Source organism: Eubalaena glacialis, chromosome 3 (assembly GCF_028564815.1).
Source record: "Eubalaena glacialis isolate mEubGla1 chromosome 3, mEubGla1.1.hap2.+ XY, whole genome shotgun sequence".
Classification (NCBI taxonomy): domain Eukaryota; kingdom Metazoa; phylum Chordata; class Mammalia; order Artiodactyla; family Balaenidae; genus Eubalaena; species Eubalaena glacialis.
This window is the reverse complement of record NC_083718.1, coordinates 75,575,424-75,591,329: the sequence shown is the minus strand read 5'-3', so window position 1 is coordinate 75,591,329 and position 15,906 is coordinate 75,575,424. Positions and strand designations below refer to the sequence as shown.

The 15,906-nt window shown below is 46.2% G+C and overlaps 1 protein-coding gene across 2 annotated transcripts in view; it reads left to right on the top strand.

Moving 5' to 3' along the window:
* Nucleotides 1-690: 690 nt before the first annotated feature.
* The window catches only part of C3H1orf226 (chromosome 3 C1orf226 homolog), a 309,505-nt gene continuing 294,289 nt past the window's right edge, over nt 691-15,906 (top strand). Inside the window, exon 1 of one of the 2 annotated variants that reach the window (XM_061183173.1) lies at nt 691-1,240. In XM_061183173.1, the coding sequence (XP_061039156.1) occupies nt 1,136-1,240 (105 nt within the window). In that variant the 5' untranslated portion in view covers nt 691-1,135. The remainder of the gene's footprint in view (nt 1,241-15,906) is intronic. The other variant, XM_061183172.1, reaches the window with a different exon arrangement.

Sequence of the window (15,906 nt, the reverse complement as noted above, 5' to 3'; positions counted from 1 at the left end):
TAATATAAGACAGAAATAACTTGGAAGCTCATTTTGTCCATACCCGGTTATAGGTTGTTCAAGAAAATAAAAAGGTGGTGGATTCTTTTGTCCTTAGTACTCTTTTTTGGCCTACTCCATTTCCACAAGGCTGATGGCTTTTAAATACTAAAACCATCCCCAAAGGCATCTCCACAACCCCCCAATACACAAGTCACAAATCACTGCTCAAAGGAACGAACACAAAGCACTTGCGATACTCTCCCATTTGGGTGCAGTCTTGATTCTCCAGAGAAAAGGGGACTCTCAGTGCAGATCTGAATATATATATGGGCCAGGACTTGGGCCTTCCTGGTAAAACATAAAAACAAAACAATAAACACCGCCCCTCCCCCTCCCAAAACAAAAAACAAAAACAGAAAATCCAAGGCGCCGCTGCTGCTATCAGTAGCTTGGCTCAGACTCTGACTGCAAAAAACAAAAACAGGACCGAGCTCGGGTTCCTGAGACCCCGGCTGCCTAGGGCCAGGGCGAAGTTCCCGGGATCGGGCCGCTGGACGCGGGCAGGGCCGGGCGCGGCGCTCTCGGGGACTTTCACCTGCTCGGCGGGCAGCGCGGGGGCGGACCCGGCGGCGGGCGGGGCCTGGACGCCCCGCGGGAGGAGCCGGCCCGGGCCCACCCCGCAGGAGGAGCCGCTCGCCGGCGGCTGATCCGGCGTCTCCGTGACAGGCACCTCGCTCCGCTGCCGCCGCCGCCGCCTTTTCTTCCTCGTCCCGGGCCGTCCGCGCCACTGCTCCCGGGCCAGTGCCGCGCCCAGTCCCGCCGCGGGCCGCGCGCCCACTGCTCCCCTCCCCCAGCCCGCTCGTCGCGCCGCCCGCTCCCGCCGCCGCCCCCGCCGCCCTCCTCGCCGGTAGGAATTGCGCGGCCACAGCGCCGCTCGCGTCGCCCGCATCCGCGCCGCCCGCTGCAGCTCGGCCCTCGGCGTCGCTCCGAGTCCCGTCTTCCACGGCCGCCGCGCGGCCAGGGCGCCCCTCCGCTTGCGCCCCCTCCGCGCGCCGTCGCCCCCAGCTCTCGCCTCCCCTCCCCTGGGTCTCGCCAGCCCCTTCCTGCCACCGCCGCCGCCGCCTCTGGAGGAGCCGGTCCACCGCGGGTCACCATGCCCAGCAAAACCAAGTACAACCTTGTGGACGATGGGCACGACCTGCGGATCCCCTTGCACAACGAGGACGCCTTCCAGCACGGCATCTGCTTCGAGGCCAAGGTGAGGGGGCCCCAGGGAGGGGACTGCCCCGGAGGGGCATGTGTGAGTGGACGGGATGCGCAGCCATCCCGGACGCAGAGCTGGTGGGTTAGGCTGATTTGGGGGCCTTTCTGTTAGGGAGGGTGACTCCCCTTCTCTGTATAGAATTCCGCGGGCTCCTGCCCATAACTGCTAAAGAGCAACTGCAAAGTTTGAGCGGTATTGCTTAACCCCCCTCCTCCCACCTGCAGACTCCCCCATCCTTACCCATCCAGGACTGATTGAGTTACTTCCCGGATCCCTCCTTCCGAGAAGGAGAAGCCAGTGGGTGAGCGCAGCTTGGACGTGGTTCTTTAGAATCGGTTTAGGGAAGCTTTGGTGTTATTTACCTGTTGGGATCTCTTGGGAGAGGTGCTTTCAGGAAGGTCGTTTAAAGGGGGAATACCTGCTTCCTGATTGAAGAAAATAATACAGGGGTGGTTTTTGTTTTTAGATTCCAGGTAACCCCGGCCAGGTGTCAGAGTCACTTCCTAAACGCCTTATTTGCCACGACTCCTTTGCAAGTGCCAGTCATTGAAGGGGGGGAGGTGTGGTGAAAGCTGCCCGGTTACTAGTTTTGTGGCTTAATGTTAAGTTTCAGCAGCTAGTAGGGGACCGCTGCTGAAGAATTTATCGGGGGTGACTGGACTTTTCAGCTCCAAGCCCCAGGTCCGTCCTTGGGAGTGGGGGCGGGGCAGAATCCTCTGTACTGCACCATGAGGTGTGAATAAGGCTGGCCCCCCGTGATGCACTTCCCAGAGTGAGGAGTTCTGGTTTCTGAGATTACAGCTGGGGTTCCTGCTGCCCATCACAGGGGAATAGTGTTTCTGCCCTTCCTTCATGCAGCTTGACGCCCTCCCCCCAAGACTCAGGGATGCTCAGCACCTACTGTGTGCCTGTCACTGGTTAAGTGACAGAAAATACTACCCCTCCAAGTAGGTTGTGTCTTCTGGTTTTGAAAAGGTAGTACTTTCGATGTGGAGACAGTCTTCATTCCCTTTTTCTCCTTAATGGCTTTGTAGATGGCAGGGTGTTAGCATCTCAGGCAAGGGTTACTCCATCAGGTGGCTATTTCCTTCAATTCTTGAGACATCTTTTTGAGTGTCTGATATGAGTCCAATGTGGTCAGTTACTTTCGATTATTCTTCCTTCTCATGGAGACGTGTGAGTTGTTAAATCTCACCTCTTTTTTTCTCCCTGAATAACCTTCCCCCAGCCATATTTGCTAGAGCTAGAAGGGCACCCCTTGTTTCCCCAGACATCAAACCCTGCAGTGGAATGCAGAGCTGAATTACTGGGTATGGCTGGGACCAGAGTGGGGCTGTAGCCAAGATCTTATCTTGCTTCTCTCAGAATAGAGCTGGTTGGTCTAATGTAGGATGTTTGGGTTAATTTTTGTCCGGGCCTGTTGCTTTGGTGAGCAGGGTTTTAAATTTTAAAGTATGAGTTTTCATCACGTCATGATTTAATTTTCTTGGACATGCATAAACTGGGAAATTGGTTTTTGTCTTGTTTGGTTCACCAGGGCTCTGTTTTGCAAGAACGAACAGAAGAAGAAAGATCAGAATTAAAGTGTTTTTAACCTTTTAATTCTTTTCTCACAGTCTCTGCATTTGGTCCTCGCTAGGACTCATAACCTAGCATGCATAAGAATCACCGGGTGAGGTTGTTAAAGAGTCGGATTCTTGCCACCTCCAATTCTAATCTGACACCTCTGGGGAGAGCCCAGGACTGTGCACCTCTAAGGAGCATTCCAGGTGATTTAATGCAGGTGATTGGGACCAGACTTTGAGAAACACTGGCTTCAGGCTTGCCTCCAGCTTGCTGGATCTTACCCTCTCTTTCCCAACATGCAGTTTCTTTTCTAAGCAAATGTCTGGGGGTTGTGTGGTGTAGTTCCTATAGTAACTTGCCTGGATTCACAGGCAGTGGTGCTCCATAAGAGGAAGGGGAACCACAGTTGGTCCCAGCTGTGTTCCCAATGCAGACGTGGGACATGGTGAACCATGGGTTCTGCTTTGAGAATGGCGAGGTAGGGAAGAAAGGACAGGGCTGACCTTGAGAACTGGGTCCTAACTCCCAGCTCTTGGTAATCGATGCTGGACACCAGTACATTCAAATCATGTCAGCCAAGACCTGAGTAGAGGTGGAAGCAGAAGCTTTTCTGTCTCATGAGCACCTGGCAAGCACCTCATCTGGCTGGTTTTCACATCCCTCCCGAGCAGTGTCCGTGGAACTGCACGATCACTGGGTTTTCAGGGTTAAATCCACACCACACTCATTCCTTGTTTTGGCAAAGCACAGGCTGTAAAATGTAAATGTATTAGTGCTGCCTTGTCAGATACTCTTGGAAAATGAGCCCAGGTCTTTCACTCCCAAGGGCTGGCAGTTGTTCAGAATCAACACTGGATGGAATGACTTTTTGGATGGATGCCGCTCATTTTCAGGGTGCCGCGGAGATTGAAAAGGTTATGGCTAGGCTTGAAGGGCATCTGGGTGTCAGAGGTTCTGTGCACTTAAAAAACACACAGTGCATTTAACTATCAAGTAGGATCCTAGAGGTTTTTCACCTGCAGTGCTTCATGTAATTCTCACTGCTTCCCCGGAGGTGGATCTCCTTATACCTTATAAATGAGGATATGTTGCCTGCTTTAGTGCACATAGCTGGGTATGGCAGAGACAGGATTTAAACCTGGGAGCTTTGACTTCAGACCCTCAAATGCAATGCTTATTCATTTAATATTTTTTATGGAATGTTCACTCTGTGCTGGGCGGTTGGTCTGATTCGCGGTTCACTGGTGGGGCATCCTTAGGTTGTTGGCCTCTCTGACTCTGATGTAGAAAATTATTCACACTTTTAGTGCTAGGCTCTTTCAAGATATAACCTTGGTCTGGGAGCTGCTCTTAAGGGTAGTGCCCTCCGTGTCAGAAAGGGCACCTGACTCACTGACCGTTGCTGGTGGGTGGGCGGTAAAATCCTTCTCGGCTTGAAAGCTTGTGTGGCTCCTTTGTATTTGTCTCTCCCTCTCCCTCTCCCAGTATGCCTTCCTGGTGGCCAGTGCCGTCACCTGGCTGTCTCTGCTTGCTGGGTGAGAAGAAGACTTCTCATGACAGTGGTGCAAAGAATAAGAGTATTAATAACATAGTTATGCCTTACGTTTGTAGGTGATTTTTGATTTGCATGCGACTTTCACACACACACAATTTTCCTCATGTGGAAATTGGGACATTAGTGTTATCTCTGTTTTTCAGATGAAAGAATTGGGGATCAGAGAGATTAACTTGTCCAGAGTCACCGAACTGATAAGATGAAAGAATAATGATTATAGCTGATATTTAGTGAGCACTTACTATGGACCATGTATTGTTCTAGGTGCTGCCTCATTTAAGCCTCACACTCCAGTCCTTTTGATTCCTCGTCCATGGTTCCTTAACTTCATCCTGACGTAGTAGCTCCATCTGTATTCCTAGCTCTCGTTGCGTAGCCCGTTCACTGATCTGGGCATGTGTGGCACAGCCTGTCAGAACTGGAAAGCATCTTAGCTCACCTTGTATAGCCTCCTCATTTTACAGATGAGGAAGTTGAGGTCCAGGGGGGAAGTCGTCGACCCAGGGTCACATAGCTAGGTGAGAACAGAACCAGGACTCATCCCTAGTTTCCTGGCTTCAAGTTGGTTTCAGTTATCTGTTGCTGCTTTACAGCCTGCCCCAAAACTCAGGGGCGTAAAACAATGTCTGTTTAATCTGCTCATGATTCGTGGGTCAGGAGTTCAGGCAGGACTTGGCTGGGCTGTTCTTCTGTTGCATGTGGTGTGGACTGGATCACTCACTCGGCTTCATTCTGCTGTGGCTGGGCTGGAAGGTCCTAGAAGGCTTCACTCTCATGGCTGTGCTTTGGTAGTCCTCCGTGTGCAGGTTCTCTGCATTGGGTAGCTTGGATTTCCTTATAGCATGGTGGCCCTTTGATCTGGCAGCTGGCTTTCAGGAGGGAGTGTTCCAAGCAGGGAAGGTGGAAGCTCTTAAGGCCTGGCCTCCAAAGTTACACGGAGTCACTTCTGCTGCATTCTGTTGGTCAAATCGGGCCATAGGCTGGGTCACATTCAAGGGGAGGAGAAGTATTCTTCACTTCTTGGTGGGGAGTGTCAAGGTCACAGTGCAAGAGTGCACGTGGGATGAGAGATATTGCCAAAGCCATCCTTGGATCATGGTCAACCATAAAATTTTGTGTGCTTTCCCCTCTGCATGTAGCTTCTCCGGTGATGTCGAGTGTTCTTTGAGTACCTTGTCTCGTGCTTCTGTGTATAACCCCCTCCCCCAACATCAGGTACATATATATATATATATATAGCCAGCAACATCAAATTATTTATCAAGTGGAAGAAATTTCCAATTGTAGAAAGTCTGAAAGCAGTAAATATATTGTCTTATTGCTGAGTGATTTGGGGGATTTGGGAGTCCTTGGTCAAATCTGAACTGAATTCTCTGGCCATTATTCCCTCCTTGCTAAATGGCTTCACTGGCTGATGGTTTCCATGATGTAGATTTTAGAGATTCCAGTAACCCCACACAGCAGGCTACCTGCGGATGCCTCTTGAACACGCTATCCTGAGGGCTTCCAGATTAGGACATTACATATGTTGGTTCACCATAAATGGGGTACTCTAACTCAAACCTAACCTGTGGTGTGTGGTAAAAAGCTCTCAGAACCAACTCTGCTATATTCTGGGTGTGCACTCTCCCCTCCCCCACCCACCCCTCAAAGGGTCCGGTCTTCCAGGATTGTGGACAAGTAGGGATTCAGATAGAGGCCCTGGTGTATTCGCTGATGTCATCATTGAAGTGCAGGTTATTTCACCTTATTAGGTATTTGTCCAGATGCTTTAGTATCCATTGTTATCTTCTGCCTGGACCAGATGAATCTTTGGGGGATGATGAGTCTCAAAGATACAGCACTGCTCAGAAATAATACCTGTTTTTATTCACCCTTATTTTGCTCTCAGGTGCCCCAGGGTGTTCCTCTGGAGCTGGTGTTTTGGGATTTGATGGGCAAATGTATTTCTACCTTATCTGTACGTTTCATGATTTTACCATGTCTCCTTTGCCCAAAATGTCCCAGTCCATTTAGTGGTCAGAATCTCACACTCACTTGCCATGCTGACCTTTGCCAATCATCCGTGTCCAAGACCCTAATCAGACTCATTGTTTGTTATTGCTTACTCGTAATGCTGCTACTTCTGGAACTCAAACCTTCAGAATGCTTTCTTTGACCATCATTATCTGCTTCCTCTCACCTCACTGCCTTGAGGCTGCCCTTAGCTCCTCAGTGACCTCCTGCTGCCCTTATCCTGCTCCCCCAGCAGCCTGGAGCCATGCCCACCACCCTTTCCGTCTTTCCCACTTTCCTGTCCTACACTGCAGACTTGGTCTCTGCTACTTTCCTCCTTCCTTCCTGCTTTTGGAAAAAGAACTTCCTTCTTTCCTCCACTCCCTTTTCCCAAATAGCTTTATTGAGCTATAATTCACATACCATACAATTCACTAATTTAAAATATGCCATTAAGTAGTTTTTAATATATTCATAGTGTTGTGCAATCATCACCACAGTCAATTTTAGAACATTTTCATCACCTCAAAAAGAAACCCTGTACCCTTTAACTATCATCCCCCTTGCCCCCATCCACCCCAGCCCTAAGCAGCTACTAATCTACTTTCTGTCTCTAGATTTGGCTATTCTGGACATTTCATATAAATGGAACCATGGTGTATGTGGGTTTTTGTGATTGGCTTCTTTCACTTTGCATGATGTTTTCAGGGTTCATCCATATTGTAGCATGTATCAGGACTCCATTGCTTTTTATGGCTGAATAATATTCCATTGTATGGGTATACCACATTTTGTCCATTTATCAGTTGATGGACATTAAGGTTGTTTGTTTTTTAGCTATTATGAATAATGCTGCTGTAAACATTTTGTACACAAATTTTTGTGTGATATATGCTTAAATTTCTCATGGGTAGGTAGGTAAGAGTGAAATTGCTGGATCACATGGTAACTATGTTTAACCATTGTGGGACTGCCAGATTGTTTTCCCATGTGGCTGCACCATTTTACTTTCCCACCAGCAGTGTGTTAGGATTCTGATTTCTCCGCATCCTCACCGACACTTCTTATAATCTGGCTTTTTGATTCTAGCCAGCCTAGTGGGTATGAAGTGGTATCTCACTGTGGTTTTGATTTGCATTTCCCTGATGAATAATGATTAGAACATCTTTTCATGTGTTTATTGGCCATTTTCACATCTTTGGAGAGATGTCTATTCAGATCTTTTGCCCATTTTTAAATTGGATTGTCTTTTTTTAAAAAAAATACTGAATTGTAAGAGCTCTTTACATATTCTGTATTCAAATCCATTACGTAGCTTTGCAAGTGTTTTCACCTATTCTGTGGGTGGTCTTTTCACTTTCTTGTTATCGTCTTTTGAAACACAAAAGTTTTAAATTATGAAGTTCGATTAGTTTTTTTCTTTTTCCCTCTTTCTTCTTAAGATTCATCTGCCCTCCCTCTGCTGCTAGCCCGCCTCTCCTGAGTCTTTGTTCATTACCCCATCACTCCCTACCCCCACCTTTGCATTGTTCCATCTTTCCCCCTGCTGGCTCACTCCTCTGCCCAGAGTGTGCTGTGACCTTCTCTATGTGAAAACTCTCTTCACTCCACCTTTTTCTTCATTAACATGTTGTCCTCTTCCTTTTACAGCTAAGCCTCATGAAAGAGTGGTCTACTCTCTACAATTTCTCAATATTCATTCAGTCCCTGGCCGTGTCCTTCCCACCTCTGTCCTGGCTGCCATGTAGAAATTGTTCTACTGTCACCCTTCTCTGTCCTCATTCTTTTTGAGTTTTCTCCCTGAGCAGCCTATCCTTGTCTTTCTTGGGATGCCTCACTCAGCTCTCTGCAGGCTCTCAATTGGCCATGCATAGCCCCCCTGTCTGTACCTTCTCTTCTTTGCTGCACATTGACCTCTAAGGTAAGTGCTCAGCTTCATCCTTCCGCCTCCCCCCTCGTTATGCATGTTGGCTCCTAGATCTCTAACTCTAGTCCAGACTCCAGATCTTTATTTCTAGCTTCCTGCTGGCCATCTCTACCCCAATGAACATGTTGCTAACCCCGTTGCTCAACAAGGTTGAATTCAAATCTCTCTGATGACTTCATACTTCTTTAAATGACCCCACCATCTTCTCAGACACCAAGCTTGACACTTTGGAGCAGTGGACTGATTGGCTGTTGATTGAGTACCTATTGTGGCCAGGCTTTTCCCAGACACCCCCCCCCACCCGCATCCCCCCACTTCAAATGAGTTGTGTCCTTGAATTTCCACAGTGATATCCATCCATGCACCCTGCCTGTTCCTTCTTGTCTCACCTCTGGCTGGTTCAGATGCTCATCACCTCTCACCATACTGTTTCAGTTACCTTCTGGAGGCCTCCACTTTATCCTATAAACTTTTGCTCTGTTAATTATCCTGAAATATAATTATGATATCCTTCTACTCAAAGACACTAAAAGTTTATATGCCTACTATATTAGATCCAAAAATTCTTAGCCTGATATTCAGGGCTCTCTGGTTTTGAACAGTTCCCTTTAATCACCCTATGCTTCAACCCAACTGGGGTACCTACCATTCCCTCAACCCCCCCCTGTGATTCCCCATCCATCTCTTAGGCTCAGTCCTCTGTCACTCAGTGAAGTGGATGTTACCAGTCCCTCCTCTATGTGGAAGGGACTGACCAGACCCTGCTATGGATTATAGCTGCTTGCCCTTGTCTGATTTTCATACCCCCACTGTCATCATTAGGGTCCCTGTCACTCTGCCCCCTTGTGTCTTCTGCAGTGCTTTGCATATAGAAAATGTATTTTGAATCAATGAATATAATTTCTAAGATGTTCCCTACAAGGACTGCCAGGACCCTCCTGTATCACCCAAGAGTAGGAGATGCCTCAGCTGGCTCTAGTCTCCCCCCGGCTTTTTCTCTTGCTTTAGGCCTGTACCTCTCAGTCCCTAGTGAGACTAGTCCCTGATCCCAGGAGGTATCCGCATCACCCCCACCTCACAGAGTGCCACTGCCTTCCAAAGGAAGTGCCAGGTAAGCATTTTTCCTGAATTAAATGGAATTCCAGTGACGGATATGCAATGGAATTAGAATCTTTGATTATAGAACACATGGCCAATTTTAGGAGTAGATAATTGTCATTTATTAGTAAAAAAAAATATTTTCAACCTGTTGTGTTCTTATTAATGAATTAATACCCTTTACCCCCAATTCTTTATTTCCTTTAATTTTCTATTTTATAGTTTTTATGACATGAATTTGGTTGACAGCATAGCACAAATGGGTTCAGGAGCCGAATTGTGTTTGGGTTCAAATCTTGGCTGTATCCCTCACTTGCTGTGTGAACTTGTGCGAGTTACTTAACATCTCTCCTTTAGTATTCTCATCTGTAAAAAGAGGATACAGGTATCACATACCTCATAGGGTTAGTGAGAGGAGCAAATGAGTTATGCACGCAAACTCCTAGCATAGTGCCTGCCACCCAGTGGGTCGTTATTTTTATTATTGTTGTTGTTTAGTCCTGCAGATTGCAATTTAAATTTCATCTGTGCATGGTTTTAATCTAGGAATTGTCCTACACTCTTTTTAAAAAAATTTTATGTATTTATTTTTTGGCTGCATTGGGTCTTCGTTGCCGTGCGTGGGCTTTCTCTAGTTGCGGTGAGCGGGGGCTACTCTTCGTTGCGGTGTGCGGGCTTCTCATTGCGGTGGCTTCTCTTGTGGAGCATGGGCTCTAGGTGTGCTTCAGTAGTTGCAGCATGCGGGCTCAGTAGTTGTGGCACGCGGACACTAGAGTGTGCAGACTTCAGTAGTTGTGGCACGTGGGCTCAGTAGTTGTGGCTTGTGGGCTCTGGAGTGCAGGCTCAGTAGTTGTGGCGCACGGGCTTAGTTGCTCTGCGGCATGTGGGATCTTCCTGGACCAGGGATCGAACCCGTGTCCCCTGTATTGACAGGTGGATTCTTAACCGCCAGGGAAGTCCCCACTCTGTTTTTTTAATAAGTCAGAGGCCTAGTAGTGTATTATCTTCATTTTACGTGCCTGCTTAAAGCATCTAGCTGCCATATTATTCTTGATTCCCAAAGTTGCAAATCAGACAGTGTGACTTCTTTGTGGACTTAAAATAGCTGTCAGCCTCCTTGGGAAGGGATAAGGAGGGGTTAACTAGCTTCTGGTGCATGCCCCCATCACATTTGTTCCAGTCTTTTAATCCTTGTTTGGATTAAAAATCACAGAATCTTGTTAAGTACTGTATGTTGTCTGTATTCACTACCTTTCTCTGAATTTCTTGGATAAATATGTCTTTAAGCAGAGGTAATCTAAGCAGAAGGAATCTTGCATCATGGGATTAATTAATACCTTGTGATGCTTACAATTCCCTTTTCAATTTTTATATTCAGCATCATATTTCCTTTCAAACACTGGAGCAGCTAGCTTTAAAAGTTACTTAAAATGGCACTTCCAGCAAGTTCCCGTGCCCAGAGTGTTGGAACACTTTAGAACCCCTGGTCTCCTACCCACCGCGTGTAACCCAGTTGGTTTCCTGCAACACTTCAACGAGACTTGTGTGTCTTAACACTTTTATGGCTCCATCCATGAGAACTGAGGACAGTGGTTACTACCCCCATTTATTCTTGAAGCTGCAGTGCTTTCCAGGAGAACTGTTGAAATGATCAGCCTTGAGAGGTGAATGAGACCTGCGACTCCCTACCAAGGGGTAGCCAAGAAGAGGGCACTTGCCCAATGTACCCTGTATTCAGAACGCTCTGAACTCCGTTAGCCTGTGCGTGAGCATGTTAGAAACACTGTTTGCATGCTTGCAGAATCATCACGTGCCCCCTATTCTGTGCTGCTCCTCCCTGCTGGTTCTGTTTGTGCATTTCTTATCTCTTGATCTAGGCTATAAGCTCCTCAAGGATGAAGGGGACTCCCCACATACCTGCCTCGTGCTGTTCACATCATAGAAAGCTAACATAATAATCACTATCATTTACAAAGCACTTACTATGTTCTAGGCACTGTGCCAAGCTCTTTCTAGGAAATGATTAATCTTCCCCAACAGCCCTATGCGTTAAGGTGCTCTCATCATTTGAGTTTTACTGATGGGGAAGCCGAGGCATAGAGAGGCAGAGTAACTTGCTCACAGTCTACATTTAGTAATGGATAGATCCCTGAGTCAAACCCCGGCAGTCTGGCACTATTAACTTCTGTGCTGAATATGCTTCAAAATACCAAGAACTAATGTTTCTCCGGTACTCACCACTTTCAACGCATGGTTCTCAGAATTTTACATATGCAAACTAATTTAATCTTTACAGTGGCCCCCTGAGGGTAGGTGTTTTTGCTTCCAGTGAGGAAACTGAGACCATCTTTCTAGGTTGGATTGAATGGGCAAATGGACTATTAAAGGTGGTGGTCTCAGCTCCTCCCATTGAGGTTAAGCCTGTGACCAAGGGACTGGCCAGCTGCTGTGTGCCAGTGGGCAACAGGCCACCTTTGGTGGGCCTCTCTGGTGGGTCATGTTGATGGTCTCCAGATATGAAAATGAGGCATCAACGAGTAAGTGGAAAAGCCGAGACGGGCAGGAGAGGGGCTTTGGAAGGCCCTTCCTTCCTGGGGAGAGTTATTCTTTGCTGGGCTCCTGCCCGTGCACTTCCTATCTAACGGTGGCGATCCACCCACCCTTACCACAACTCTTCCTCGTGTCAACTTCCATGCTCTCTTCCTTGCACTTCTCAGCTCCGTTTCTGAGGACCGGTTCTCTCCACTCCACTTGGAGCCTCCAGGGTCCCTCTAGGAAAGTATAAATGCCAAAAAACTTCCAGCCCAGGAGATGTTGCCTTTTGGTTGGAAATCTTAGCCCACAGGGCACAATGGAAAAGCTCCTTGGTTGTGTCCTTTTTTTCTATCTTGATTATAAACTCTTCCCTTTTTGTTTTGGTCTCTTTGGATGGGAAGAGGCACTCGTGTGGAAGCGTTTTATTTTTCTGCCAAGAAGAAGATTAATGTCTCCCATGGGCCAAGTGACAGCTAACGTATTATTTCGCTCCCATGCTATTTCCCATAAATGGATTTAACCTGTACTGTAGCTACATTTTCAAACTGGTCCTCAAGATGTGTGGATTTTTTTCTCTTAAATTTGGCAGCCCAGGTTAAACACACTATATCCTGGCCACCCATATCCAAAGTATGATTGAAACTTTTTTTTAAGTATGATTGAAACTTTACCTCTTGCTTCAAGGTCACTTAAATGCTGCTCTTTCCTCCTTCAGGTCAAGAATTTTGCAGCATCCTCAAGTGAGAGGAATCACCTGCAAATTCCTTTGATTAGTTAAGGCATCTGTTCTCAAACTTTGGTGTCTATTAGAATCATGTGGAAACTGATGAAAATATAGAGGCCCGGGCTTGAAGTAGCATAGGGCTTGGATCTCTGTGCCTTGATCATGTTTTCCAGGTGATTCTGATAGATACCTTTGTTTGAGAACCATGAGTTGGAGCACTGGTTCTCAAACTTGGCTGCTTTTTGGAATCTCGGGGGAGTAAAAAAAAAATTGCTGCTGGCTGCGAACGCTCAGCAATTTTAATTCAATTAATATAGGTGTAGCCTGGGTGTTGCAATTATATCTTTTATTTCTTTGCTGAGACTTTGTTTTTTCATTTGTTTCAAGCATATTCATAATTGTTTGTTGAAGCATTTTTATGAAGGCCACTTTAAAGTCCTTGTCAGATAATTCTAACGCTCTGTCATCTTGGTACTGGCATCTTTTTTTTTTAACATCTTTACTGGAGTATAATTGCTTTACAATGTTGTGTTAGTTTCTGCTGTATAACAAAGTGAATCAGCTATATGTATACATATACCCCATATCCCCTCCGGCTTGCATCTCCCTCCCACCCTCCTTATCCCACCCCTCTAGGTGGTCACAAAGCACTGAGCTGATCTCCCTGTGCTATGCAGCTGCTTCCCACTAGCTATCTGTTTTACATATGGTAGTGTATATATGTCAATGCCTCTCTCTCACTTTGTCCCAGCTTACCCTTCCCCCTCCCCGTGTCCTCAGGTCCATTCTCTACGTCTGTGTCTTTATTCCTGTCCTGCCCCTAGGTTCATCAGAACCATTTTTTTTTTTTTTTTAGATTCAATATATATGTGTTAGCATATGGTATTTGTTTTTCTCTTTCTGACTTACTTCACTCTGTATGACAGACTCTAGGTCCATCCACCTCACCACAAATAACTCAATTTCGTTTCTTTTTATGGCTGAGTAATATTCCATTGTATATATGTGCCACATCTTCTTTATCCATTCATCTGTCGATGGATACTTAGGTTGCTTCCATGTCCTGGCTATTGTAAATAGAGCTGCAGTGAACATTGTGGTACATGACTCTTTGACTTATGGTTTTCTCAGAGTATGTGCCCAGTAGTGGGATTGCTGGGTCGTATGGTAGTTCTATTTTTAGTTTTTTAAGGAACCTCCATACTGTTCTCCATAGTGGCTGTATCAATTTACATTCCCACCAACAGTGCAAGAGGGTTCCCTTTTCTCCACACCCTCTCCAGCATTTATTGTTTGTAGAATTTTTGATGATGGCCATTCTGACTGGTGTGAGGTGATACCTCATTATAGTTTTGATTTGCATTTCTCTAATGATTAGTGATGTTGAGCATCCTTTCATGTGTTTGTTGGCAATCTGTGTATCTTCTTTGGAGAAATGTCTGTTTAGGTCTTCTGCCCATTTTTGGATTGGGCTGTTTGTTTTTTTGACATTGAGCTACATGAGCTGCTTGTATATTTTGGAAATTAATCCTTTGTCAGTTGCTTTGTTTGCAAATATTTTCTCCCATTCTGAGGGTTGCCTTTTGGTCTTGTTTATGGTTTCCTTTGCTGTGCAAACGTTTTTAAGTTTCATTAGGTCCCATTTGTTTATTTTTGTTTTTATTTCCATTTCTCTAGGAGGTGGGTCAAAAAGAATCTTGCTGTGATTTATGTCATAGAGTGTTCTGCCTATGTTTTCCTCTAAGAGTTTTACAGTGTCTGGCCTTACATTTAGGTCTTTAATCCATTTTGAGTTCATTTTTGTGTATGGTGTTAGGGAGTGTTCTAATTTCATTCTTTTACATGTAGCTGTCCAGTTTTCCCAGCACCACTTATTGAAGAGGCTGTCTTTTCTCCATTGTATATTCTTTCCTCCTTTATCAAAGATAAGCTGACCATATGTGCGTGGGTTTGTCTCTAGGCTTTCTATCCTGTTCCATTGATCTATATTTCTGTTTTTGTGCCGGTACTGGCATCTTTTGATTGTCTTTTCTCATTCATGTTGAGATTTTCTTGGTTCCTGGAATGATAAATGATTTTTGATTGAAACCTGGATGGTTTGGGTATTATGTTAGGACATTCTGGATCTTAATTAGATCTGTTTTGGCAAGATTTCTCTTCTCTGCTGATGCGCTGGTGGGGGGAGGGGAGTGCTGCCTCCTTACCATTAGGTGGGGGTGGAAGGCTAGATCATTTATTGGCTTCAGCTGATACCACTCTGGGGCGGGGCAGGAGTGCCTCATTACTGTTGCTCACGTGATCTCCCCTGATGCTCTGCCTCCTCACCCTGGGTGGTGGTAAAAGTTCTGACTCAGCACTGGGACTCTTCTGAAACCCCAGCAAGGAGAGCAGGAGGCCTTGTTATCACCCGTAGGTGGCTTTCGTGGCATCCCAGCTTCCCGTTCAGGCTTCTCTGATACTGACAGGAAGAAGGTAAGGGTGGAGCATCTCCTTACAGCATGGTGAGGGCAGAAGTCTAGTTTCTGACACTGTTGGTGGGATGAGCATGAGGGTAATAGGTTTTTTCTGTGGTGTTTGGCTGGAGTAGAGCTGTTATTGTCTGAAAGTTTTCTGTCATGTGAAGCTGCCCGTTTCCTGGTCCTTCGGCTAGAGAAAGCGGGCTTCTCTTGGGACTTTTTTTTTTTTTTGGTCTGTGTTCATCGGCATTTCTGGGTCCCTGGCTTCTCCAGCAACAGGTCTGGGAGATGTGAGGCAAAAAGAACCCAGGGAACTCAACTGTTGCGTTCCTTGGGTGCTGAGATCCCTGCCTGGTCTGCCTTCTGTCCATCTTTTGAAGTTGTCTTGTACTAGTTTTATATATAATGCCTGGAGTTTTGGTGGTTGTTAGCAGGAGGAATAGGGATAAGTATGTCTACTCCATCTTTCTGGAAATGGGAGTTCTGCACGTTGGGAGGTTAAAAAGCTCCCCCAGGTGATTCTAATCAAATCAGATCAAGGAGCACAATTGGAGAATCTCAGCGTCAGAGTGCTGGAGCAGCCCAAGGTAGTTTTGGTGGAAAGACCAAAAGGACCTGCGGTCTTTCCCAAGTGGAGGTCCTTATGAATCATTGTGTACTCCCTTGTAAATTCTTATCACTTATCTTCACTTTCCTTCCATAGATCTATTGAGATTTTTTCGCCATATAGCTTTTTCTGAATCTGACTCGTGTTCCCTGAACATACATTTCCAAATGCAGGCGTAGGAATAAAACCAATCATAT